This window comes from Gracilinanus agilis, chromosome 2, assembly GCF_016433145.1.
Source record: "Gracilinanus agilis isolate LMUSP501 chromosome 2, AgileGrace, whole genome shotgun sequence".
Lineage (NCBI taxonomy): Eukaryota > Metazoa > Chordata > Mammalia > Didelphimorphia > Didelphidae > Gracilinanus > Gracilinanus agilis.
Window position 1 is genome coordinate 437,091,740 of NC_058131.1, and position 12,428 is coordinate 437,104,167.

The 12,428-nt window shown below is 34.9% G+C and overlaps 1 protein-coding gene across 3 annotated transcripts in view; it reads left to right on the plus strand.

The window, feature by feature from the left end:
- Positions 1 to 12,428, plus strand: part of BRF1 (BRF1 RNA polymerase III transcription initiation factor subunit) — a 195,085-nt gene that overhangs the window by 30,618 nt on the left and 152,039 nt on the right. For 2 of the 3 annotated variants that reach the window (XM_044664724.1, XM_044664725.1), the window contains exons 2-3: positions 1,303 to 1,383; positions 4,409 to 4,582. In XM_044664724.1, coding sequence (XP_044520659.1) covers positions 1,303 to 1,383; positions 4,409 to 4,582 — 255 coding nt within the window. The remainder of the gene's footprint in view (positions 1 to 1,302; positions 1,384 to 4,408; positions 4,583 to 12,428) is intronic. The other variant, XM_044664726.1, reaches the window with a different exon arrangement.

The following is a 12,428-nucleotide window of genomic DNA, read 5'->3' on the forward strand; positions in this document are numbered from 1 at the left end:
GGGCTGATAGATGTCTCATATTAAGTGGAGATTATGATGTTATTTAGAGGCTGATTATCTTAGTGGATGGAGTGCAGTATTTGGAGTGAGAAATAACCTTGGTTTATATTGTAACTAACTAGTTGTGTGACTATAGGCAAATCACTGAACCTCTCTGAACCACTTCACAGGATTGAAACTGTATGCCATGTGACCTATAAAAATATTAGCAATTATTTGCTACTTTATCTATTTAGAGTTCTAGAACCTAAATAAAGAATCTAGAACTGGAAATGTTTTCTTTTATGCACTTTTCCTTTAATTAAGAGTAAGCTCCTCATTACTGAAGAGGTAAGTGTTTTGGCTATGACTTTGCGAAACAGGTAGGCTTTTTAAGAGTCATTTACCTGAGAGAAATGAGCACTTTTTAGGAAGTTGTAAATGAGGAATGTGTAGGAGAGAAGAGATCTAGTCAAATAGAGATAGTTAAGCAAGCTAAATTTTCTTTGGTACTTTTTAAAAGTACCATTTAAGAGTCAACTTCTCTGACTAGCTCTTTCCTACAATGATCTTTTTTTAGGATCTCCTCAGTACAATATCTATCACATACTTCCGTCTTTGGAATTGATTCTAGTTTTTACATTCATATATGTATATCTAATTCTTTAGGACTAATCACTATCTCTCTTTTTTTTCCTGTTCTGTCTACTGTCCTTAGTCCAGTGCTAGATATATAAGCTTTTTCTTTGCTCTATTCCATAGTGACTCAGTATTTTAAGAGTGTGTGTGTGTTAGTGTGTGTTTGAATTTTTTGTGGCTTCTAATCAAAGGGCAAAATATGGACTAGAATTATGAGGTCTAGGTTCAACCTGAGCCTCTGCTTCTAACTTTGAATGACCATATTAAAGGCAGTTTTCTGCCTGAATTAATCTGAAGTATTTGGTAGATGACTTTACAAACAAAAATTGTTCTTTAATGCAATCATTTAGTCATCTTTTATTTTACCTTTGTAAAGGTCAGGAAGACTGAGTTAAAATCTCGCTTCAGACTAGCTTTGTGATTGTAGGCAAGTCACTTAACCCTTTTTGTCTCAGTTTCCTCATCTGTATTATGAGCTGGAAAAGGAAATGGCAAATCTCTCTAGTGCCCCTGCAAAGGAAATCCCAAATAGGGTCATGAAGAGTTGGACACTGAAATGACTGAACAACAACAGTTTTTTTTTTTTATGGTTTAAGAGAATTTGGGGCCATATGTAGTAGAAAAATTATAGTACTGGAATTATATTATATCTCCAGTAATTTCTTCTAATTTGTACGTTTATAGGTGCAGGCAAAATTCCATCAGTAGGAGGAGGCTTCCATGTGAACCTGGGAAAGGAATCCAGAGCCCAGACTCTTCAGAATGGTACTTGTTATAAAAAGTTAATAAAAGCCTGTTGAATATGGATGCTGGATTTGTATTAATGTTAATATCCTCTAGGGATGTAAGCTCAAAATTATTTAAATGTGCCAGTGGAAGGGAGTATTGGTTTGATTAGTAGTAAAATGTAGATAGTTGATGAGGTTTTTAGCTATCAATTACTTCTTCCAAAAGTAATTTTCACTGTGGATAATTAGGAGTTACTCATTGTAGCACATATATTTTATTTCTGATCAGTGATGGCAAACCTTTTAGAGACTTGAGTGCCCAAACTGCAACCTTCATGATGCATGCGAGCTGTCCCCTTAACACAGACAGGAGAGGGAGGAAGCACTCCCATTGGGGTGCTGAGCAGAGGGGCAAGTGATTTGAAAAATGTCCTCAGGTATGGTGGAGAGGGGGATTTTTCCATTTCAATTTTTCATTTCAATTTTCAAATCAATTTCCATTTGATTAAGCATTAGATAATATAACTGATTATGGCTTATGAAGTATTTTTTTTTCAAAAAAGTCCTATGTGCACACAGTGACCTCTTTCAAACTTGACAGGAAACCATTGATGATTATTCTTTTGCTTTAGTCATTCAACTAGTTCTAAATCCATCTAATTGTACTGTCCATATTAATGAATAGATTTAGTGCTGTTCCAGTCATACTGCCAAAGGAATACTTCATAGAACTATACAAAATAATAAATTTAATTTGGAAGAATAATCATATTGAGTGATGGTCACTCTGGTCTTTGGGGAGTTAAGAAAATAAGGTAGGAATGAATAGATATAGCATTTCTAGAACTCATATTACATATTTTAAAGCAGTAATGATCAAATTGAGGTGCCAATGAAATACCTGTTCAGATGTCATATTGGTGATGCAGGCCTGGAACTCAGGAAAGAGACTAGGATTAGATATATAGACTAGGGCAGGGGTTGGCAACCTTTTTGGCCGTGAGATTCATAAATGCCACATTTTTTAAAATGTAATTTCATGAGAGCCATACAGTGCTCACAGTGCGTGCTCCTGTAACAGCGCCTGAAAAAAAATTGACTTTATGGCTCCTGCAGAAAGAGCCATATCTGGCCCTCAAAAGAGCCAGATATGGCTCGAGAGCTATACGTTGTCGACCCCTTGGACTAGGGTGTATAGAATGTCCTGGGAGGACTTGTACCTCTGCTGTGAGGGCTTGCCAAACACTTTTCAGTGCTGCTTATCCACTTTTGGTGTTCACCTTTTACCTAACTCTCATCTGTGGCTCCAAGAAGCTGCAAGATGGGCTAAACCAGGTTGAGGGTAAACAACAGGCCTTAAACCTGTCAGCAAATTGGGGGCATCAAGTTCATGAAGACTTCCCTGGCAGAATAGGTAGTTCAGACCAATTTGTTTTAACAGCCATGAAGGTGACTGGACGCTGTGGAATGCTTAGAGGTTGGTTGGATATAGAAGACATGAAGGTCATCCATTGTATTCTTGGCCATTGCTACAAGTCATCCTGAATTTTTTCTTGCAATCAGACTTTGATGACTGGAGGAAAAAGTGAGGCTGCTTCTTTGTACAAGGAGTACATGGAGAAAAAAAATTAAATCACCTTATGTGGAAGGCTATCTTAAGGAGATTAGTGGGAAGAGGAGAGAAAACCAATAGTTAGGAGTGATAATGGGATTGAGTGAGAGATTTTTTGAGGAAAAGAAAGGAAGGAATATGTTTGTAGAAAGATAGGGAAAGAGCCAGTAGGTAGGATAGGGAGAAATTGAAGACTACAAATTGAGGGTGATAGTTTGGACAATCTGAAAGGATCAAAGGCCCGTGAAGAGGTTGTTCTTTGCAAGGAGAAGGACCGTCTCTTTTTTGGAAACTACAGTGAAAGAAGAGATAAGTTGAGGATCGTGTTAAGAGGTACGTGAATCAAGGAGGAGAAAGAGCTCTTTGAAAAATAGATAATGATGGTACTATGAGAAGTTCAAGTATAGAAAGAGGATTTTGAAACTGATTTTGTGCAGGTAAGGTCAAAAATCAAAGAGAAATTGTAGAAATTCCTTTCAATTCAGATTAGGTAACATTAATTTGTAGTGGATACATTTAGCAGGATTTCCTGACTTCTTCCACATAGGAAATGAAGAAGATAGGTTATTAAGAATACTCTAAGGCTAGAGGTTGCCAAGGCATTAGTTGAGTTAGTTTTTTACAAAGGTAAAAGGGATTTGAGGGAAAGGATAGTATTAAATAGATTCATCATAGAGTGTAGCCAGCCTGAGAAAATACTGAATTGTGGAAGGTTTGGAGGTCTCGGTGAAGACAAAGAATAATGTTGGAAGAGTTGTGGAAAGATAGGCCCACTAATGGACTTTGGAAATAGCTGTTATTTGATACAGCTATTTTGTAAAACAATTTGAAATTAGTTATTTTAAGAAAAAGATGGCTAAAGAAGACTGTTCCAAGGTATATATATTCTGAGGAGATCAAAGAGAGGAAGCAAACTCCTATAAATGTTAAAATATTCATAGCTGTACTTTTTCTAGTAGTAACCAAGTGGCTAATTATATTAATTTCATATAATTGTTAACATCATTGTAACACTGAAAAATTCAGAGGAACATTGATAGTCTCAAATGAACTAAATGCAAAGTGAAATGGGGCAAGGAACACAGCTTACAGAGTGGTCCTATCTAAATGGGAACTAAAATAAAACAGTGCTCCATTATTATAGTGAACAAGTTATGATGCACTAAAAAATGAAAAAATGCAGCTTCTTCCTTTCATTTTGGAAGTAGAGAACCAAATGCAGAACATTGCAACTATTGCTTGCTGTCATTAATTGTTAAAATTTGATTTGACATATAAATTTGTAAAATTTACATAAGTTCAGAAGATGTATTTTATTCTTAGATCTTAACTGTTAGGTTGGTCTGGCTTTTTTGAAAATTAAATTGACACAAAATCTTAAACTTTTTAATAAAATTGTGATAAATTAGGTGTAAATTTGTTTTGTAATTTCATTTTACTCATTTTCTAGGCAAGCGTCAAATTCATCACTTGGGAAATCAGTTACAACTAAATCAACATTGCCTTGACACGGCATTTAATTTCTTCAAGATGGCAGTGAGCAAACATCTTACACGTGGAAGAAAAATGGCACATGTCATTGCTGCATGTCTTTACTTGGTTTGCCGCACTGAAGGGACACCTCGTATCCTTTTGTTCATAAAATACTAATTGTTTTCTTTTTGTTTTTTCAGTGACTTTTCCCTAAACACCGAATACACCATTACTCTTTGTAACTGAATCAGGTTACATATTTTTTCTTTGGCTGGAAATCTTCTAACAGAGACTAGATGATTACTTGTTAGTATCTTATAGAAAATTCCTGTTTTATACATTGGATGTGATAACTTTTGAGGTTCCTCCACTTCTAGAATTTTGAGATTTTCTGATTCCGAATTTGAAAAAAGTATTTTAATGAAATACCTATAATTACGAAGTTGAAAGTCTACTTATCTAAGAGTTTGGAAAGGACAGTACTGTGTTTATCATTCCTACTCTTTTACTAATCTTCAATCTTTCCTTGTCTACCAGTTTATTTCTCCTGTAGCCTGTAAAAATGCCCACATTGTCCTTATGCTTCAAAAACTCTTCCTCCATCCATCCCAGGTAGCAGTTGTCCCATATTTCTCCTTCTTTTTTCATCTAATTTCCTTGATTAGTCTATTTACAGTAGGTACCTTTATTTCCTTTCCTCTCACTCTATTAACTTTCTACAGTTAGGCTTTTGACCTCATCATTCAAATGAAACTGTTCTCTCCATACTTAGCAGTAGAAGGGAGCCAAGGCAGTGATATCAGTGGGGAGTACAGTCAAGGTGATGTACTCACAAGAAGAAATGCCATGAGCTCCTTCTCCTCCACTTCCTTCAGTGGAGTGCTTCCAGACAGATCTAGAAGATGCACGAAAAAAGGAGGCAGTGAGGTGGCTCAGAAGATTGAGAGCCAGACCTATAGACAGGAAGTCCTTGGTTCAAATCTGGTCTTAGATGCTTCCTAGCTGTGTGACCCTGGACAAGTCACTTAACCCTGACTCTTACTTCTTTTCTGCTTTGGAACCAATATGCAGTATTAATTCTTTTTTAAAAATTTTAATTGAAAATTTTTTTAGTTACACATAGAAACAATTTTTTGATAATTTTTTTTTACAAGCTTTCTTCCCTACCCCCCCATCCACACAAGGTGATGAACAGTTTGATATAGGTTATATCTATACTTTCATGTAATACAGATTTCCATATTGTTCAGTTTATGTTAGAAGTCTTATATTACACATACTTTGGACATCTCATGAAGGAAATAGTGTGGAAGGTGGCATGCTTTGATCTGTACTCAGACTCCAACAGTTGGCTGTGGATAACATTTTTATTATGAGTCAGTTGTGCCTATCTTGGAGACTTGCCTTGCCGAGAATGATTTAATCCTTAACAGTGATTATTGTATAATATTTCTGTTACTGTACACAATGCTTTCCTGGTTCTGCTCACTTCACTTTTCATCAGTTCATATCAGTCTTTCCAGGTTTTTCTGCATTCATCCTGTTCATTGTTCCTTATGGCTCAATAGTATTCCTTTATAACCATATATCATAACTTGTTTATCCATTCCCCAAGTGATGGAACAACACTTCAGTTTCCAATTCTTTGCCAGTATAAAATGTTGCTAAAAATATTTTGGTAAATATAGATCCTTTTCTTTATCTCTGCTCTCTTTGGGATACACACACAACATTAATATTGTTGGGTCAAAGAGTATGCACAATTTTGTGGCCCTTTGAGCCTGGTTCCATATTGCTTTCCAGAATGGTTGTATCAATTCATAGTTTCATCATTGGTGTATTAATGTCCCAATTTTCCCACATCACCTCCCAACATTTATTGTTTTCCTTTTTGATCATGTTTGTTATTCTGGTGGTATCTCAGAGTTGTTTTAATTTGTATTTCTCTAATTAGTAATAATTGGAGCACTTTTTCATATGACTATGGATTGTTTAAATTTCTTCCTCTCAGAATTGTCTCATATCCTTTTGACCATTTTTCAGTTGGGGAATTCAAATGGGAAATACTTTGTATTCTTATAGATTTGACTCAATTCTCTAAATATTTGAGAGATGAGTCTCTTGTCAAAGATACTCGCTAAGTTCTTTTTTCCCCAGATGTGTTTTTTCCTTTTTAATCTTGGTTGCATTGGTTTTATTTGTTCAAAATCTTTAATTTAATGTCAAAATTATCTATTTCATTTCTCATAATGTTCTATATATCTTGTTTGGTTTAAATTCTTCCCTTATCCATAAATCTGATAGATAAACTTTTTCATATTCCCCTAATTTGTTTATGCTGTCACTCTTTATTTCCAAGTCAAATATCCATTTTGACTTTATCCTGGTGTATGATGTGAGATATTGGTCCATGTCTATTCTCTGCCATACTGCTTTCTAGCTTTCCTAGCAGTTTTTGTTAAATAGTAAGTTCTTTCTTCAAAAGTTTGTATCTTTACAGTATTGATTCTAAGATGAAAGGTAAGGATTTTTAAGAAGAAAAAAAAAAGAAAGAAAACTCACCAGATGAAATTCTGGTCAAGAAATTCAAGAAAATGTAATAGTCATTTTTGTAAACTAGCTAGGCAGGGGGAGACAGAAAAAGAAGTTTGTAGAGGGGAATAATAGAGGGGGAGAGTGCCTGAATAGGAGCATGGCATCTCAGAGTACTCGTATAAAGGTAGAAGTTGTGTGCTAGGTCAAGAGGGAGGGGGATCCTAGACTCAAAACTGGGCAATTGACAAGAATAGTTGCCATATGGTGGCTTTGAGACCAGTACTGGATTATATAGATTTAGAGTGAATTGAAGAGGGGACCTTTGCCCATGGGCAAGGAGCAGTTGATCTGGGAGCAAGTTCAGAGTCCTACAGCAGTGGTGCACCTGGGAATCTAGGAGCAGAATTGGGGTTTCAGTTCTAACTTCTATACCCAGTCTAAAAGCTGCAAAAGAATAACTAGGGCAAAAATCCTATAACAAAGAGGTGCTTGAAATATTATCACTGAAACTTCAGAGCTTCTCATCTAGTTGATTCAGACAGTATTCAGCAGCAATCTGTTATTGCTCAGACCTGAATCCAGGGCAGAAACTTGCAGAATATAAATACTTGCCCTTAGTGCCCTGGGTCATACAGTCAGTATGTGTCAGAGGCAGGAATTAAATCTAGGTTGACTAGCTTTCTATACATTCTGTTAAACTATTTTCTGAACTGCTTAAAAATATATATATAAAGACTTATAGTTACTTAAAAAAACCCTCCAGGTTGTTTCAGCATACCTTTTTTTTTTTTTCACAGCATGAGTTTTAAAGACATTTTGAAACAGAGTCTGAGATGGCTTTTGAACAGAATGAAATAATTCCTTCAAAGCCTTTTTAAGAGAAGAACAAATTCTGATTTTGACAGTATAAATCTTATAACTATAGATATCTGAAGGCAAGCCATTATATTTAAATGGAACTGTTATAACCCTTCTTTTTGTAGTTTTGGGTATGGTGATCAGGAAGAAGGAGTTGACCCAGATCTTTAGTGCCTCTCTTCAACACCACTTTTTCCACTTTACTTATTGAGATTCTCTTGTCACAACTCTCTGCATAAGGAATTAGAAACACAGTTTAGTTTAAAATCTTTTAGTAGCACAACATACAGGGAGGAAAGAAAATTTTCAAGATGTATTAACTGATCTGGTGCAATGTAAGATTAAGGGATTTTATTATAAGCTCTACTATCCACAGTACCACCTTGTATTTTAGTTGCATGGCCACATTTTCCAGTGAGGTATTTCAGGTATTTGATAATGGATTAATGTAATTTCTAGCAAGTTGCCATTTTTTTTAGTCATTTTCAGGAAGACTGATGAAGTCCCCCCATACTAATAAATTTTTATTGTGCCAAGTAATTAAAAAAAGGAAAAGCCCAACCCGAAAAGCTGATAAAATGACCTATAAGTTATAACTTTATTATTTGGATAAATACCAAACAGCTTGCAATTGAGTATAGGGTAAAAATGAGCAAAGTACATTATTAAGTACATTTACCATCAGACAAATAAATTTTCCTTCTTGGAAAGATATAAACATCTAAGAGATGAGATAAATATATTGAAATAAAACTTTTAAGTCAACATTTGTAACTAAGATAATACTATAAATAGAAATTACTTTAGTGTGGTGTATTTTTAAAGATTAAAAGTTCGGTGATCAAACTGATTTCTGAGGCCTTTGTTTGAGAGGTAATGGTGGCAAGAAAGCTCCTTTGACAAACAAGAAATTGAGTTAAGAGAAAATTAAATAAAACCCAACAGAGGAACCAGAAGATGGTTCTATCACAATATTTTGATCTTCCAAAGAAATTTATTACATATCCATTTTGAACCTTTGGAACTATTCCAAAAGAGTGTCTCTGGCCTGCTTAAAGATCTAGAAAGAACTTTAGAACCTAATCATAGGATTAGAACTGGAAGGAATATTAGAAATTATCCCTTTTCTTTATACACATGTGGAAATTTGAGGGTAAAGGTCATAATTTTCTGCTGAATTGTATGGTAAAGGAGGGAGGGATATCAAATTGACATAGTCAAATGACCCCTAAATTCAAACCTCAGCACTTTAAAAAAATTACCTCAGTAACCTTAGATCACTTATACTTTTTTGTCTTCATTTTCCTTATTCGTAAAAATGAGAGTCTTTAAAATAACATCTAGATCTATATATTATATTCTCTAAATTCAATTTTCATGATTTTTATCCTGAGGTTCTTCACTTTAATGTGCACTATTTTTATCCTGGAAGTATTTCTTCCATGAGTAGATTATATATCAAAGATTTTTGTTAGTGAGATATGTTATGTGGCTTTAGCTGTAAGAAAAGAATTGCAGTAATTTAAAAAAATATTTCATTTCTTCAAGGACCAGTGGTTTCTTCTTATGGATTGTCTGATGTAGATGGAAACTTCTTTGTGTTTCCTCTCTTCCTGAGTTGTTGTGCCTGAAAAAATTGTTTACCTGATGGTTATGAACTCTATGTTGAACTAGGTTTCTCCTTTTATGATCTTACATCTTACTTACCAGGCCCATACTCAAAGCATGCCAAGTTAGATGGAACTTGTCAGAGTTTGTTACTGACTGGTATAGTCTTTCTGAATCCATTGCTACCATCGTGCCTTGATTATATGTCTTAGAAGGACATTAATAGAATGTTTTAAATCTGTTGTGATTAAGAAATAAGCATATTGCCCAGTGTCTGTAGTGAAAAAGGTTTATTCATAAGTTATGCTATAATTTCCTGAGAGATAAGAGTTTAAGAGAAACTTTTTGCCTTAATAACAGCTATTCATAACTTAAAAATGTATTTGTGGGTCAGTTAGGTGGATCAGTAGATAGAGAGCCAGGCCTAGAGCTGAGAGGTCCTGGATTTAAATGTTACCTCAGACACTTTGTAGCTATGTGACACTGGGAAAATCACTTGGCCTCAGTTGCCTGACCTGTAGTACTTTTCTGCCTGGAAACCCATCCTTAATATTAATTCTAAGAGAGAAGGTAAGGTAAATGTATTTTGGAATGTGTCAATTCTAGGATTAAATATTAAGGTAAAGATTTAGGCATTACTTACTAACTTTTCTGCTTAGGCCAAATGAAGACCTAAAAGCTTTTTGCTAAGATTATTGTTATATTTGGTCAAATAACTTAAAGCATAATTCATGGATTTAGTGATTTGTCTTTCCTACTTCTCACATTAGGACACTATTTATCTTTTGCCAAAATACACTTAAACAGAAATCAATTTATTTCCTTCCAGAAAGACAGCATGGTGTATTAGACCAGTTCTCAAGTTTTTTTCAGTGGCAGAAACTTTTTTATGAAACAAAATTTTATTGATATCCTTATTTTTTTCATCACCTACACTTCTAATGATATTTCTCCTTCTACTTACTATTGGAGAACTATCCGTAAGGGATAGAACTTGTGGTTTTATTGGAATTGATTTCATTGGTACAGGGACTAAAAATGGTTAGCTGCCTCTGGAGGGGATAAAGTAGGGGTAAAATGGGAAATATAGCTATGAATTTATAATGACCAAGCTTAATTGCAAAGAAAGATGAGGAGACATTTATACCCCCCACAACCCTCACTTCTTTGCAGTTGTCAGGAATAAGTAGGTGTAGAAGACTATATATTACATTAGACCTTTTTATATGTTGTTTAGTTTTTTTTGAACTTCTTTTCTTTCTTCCTCTTCTTTATTCTTTATTATAAGGGATAGGCAGGCAGCATGATGTTGTGAATAGAGAGTTAGCCTTGAAGTTTGGCAGACCTGAGTATAAGTCCCACCTCTGGGCCAGGCAACAAAGAGAAGGTGCTTACTTGCATTGGTATAGGAAGTTTCCAAAAGAAACTATCTATATCTGTGAAAGGTACATGATCTGCTTCTGCTAATGATAAGATCTTAAAAATTCAGGTACTGTATCCATTTTGAATTTACATGGTATATGGTCCAAGATGTTGGTCATAACCCTATTTCCATTAGCCAGTTTTCCCCGTCTTCCAGGTCTTGTTAAATAGATAATTTTTTCCTAAGTAGTTTAAATTTTGAGTTTTGTTAAATACTTGGCCTTTCATAGTTATGTCTGATTCTTCTTTGTCTGATCTGAACTGAGCCTGTTCTTAAGCCAGGGAAGGATAAAGCAAGGAAAGACACATGTCATTAATTAATATTAATACAGAATTTTAAAGTAAAATTCTGGAAAAAATTCATAAAAATTACTTAATAAAATGATTCACTATATGATCTAGCTGAATTAGTTCCAGGAATTCAAGGATAGTTTAACATTAGAAGATCAATCAACATAAATAATAATATTAAAAACCAAATCATCCAAAACCATGGGGCTATCTCAGTAAATGCAGAAACAGCCTTTAATGTACTTTTCTGTATTTTAACCAGTACCAAATGGTTTTGATAATGGTTGCTTTTTAAATGGAGTTTGTGGTCTGAAATTCCCATTTTGTTTTTCTTTATATACCTTGATCTTCTAGATCTTTTGTTCCTCCAAAAAAATGTATCACTTTGTTTAGTTCTATGAAGTATCCATTTAGTAATCCGTTATAGCATTATTTTTTTATTTTTTTTTAATTAAGCATTAAAACTTGAAATTACTTTTTATAGTATTGTCCTTTTTTAAAAACATTTATTAATATTCATTTTTAACATGGTTCCATGATTCATGCTCCTCCTTTCCCCTTCGTCCCCTGCACTCCCCCCACCCACGGCCGTTGTACATTTCCACTATTTTTGTCAAGACTAATTTCCAAATTGTTGGTAGTTGCATTGGTGTGGTAGTTTCGAGTCCACACCCTCAATCATGTCCACCCCGACCCATGCGTTCAAGCAGTTGTTTTTCTTATATGTTTCCTCTCCTGCAATCCTTCCTCTGAATGTGGGTAGCTTTCTTTACCATAAATCCCTCAGAATTGTCCTGGGTCATTGTATTGCTGCTGGTACAGAGGTCCATTACATTCAATTTTACCATAGTATATCAGTCTCTGTGTACAATGTTCTTCTGGCTCTGCTCCTTTCGCTCTGCATCTGTTCCCGGAGGTCTCTCCAGTTCGCCTGGAACACCTCTGGTTTATTATTCCTTTTAGCACAATAGTATTCCATCACCCACATATACCACAGTTTGTTCAACCATTCCCCAATTGAAGGACATACCCTCCTTTTCCAATTTGTTGCCACCACAAAAAGAATGGTTATAAATATTTTCATACAAGTCTGTTTATCTATGATCTCTTTGGGGTACAAACCCAACAATGGTATGGCTGGATCAAAGGGCAGGCATTCTTTTATAGCCCTTTGAGCATAGTTCCAAATTGCCAGTCAGAATGGTTGTATCAGTTCACAACTCCACCAGCAATGCATTCATGTCCCAATTTTGCCACATCCCCTCCAGCATTCATTACTCTCC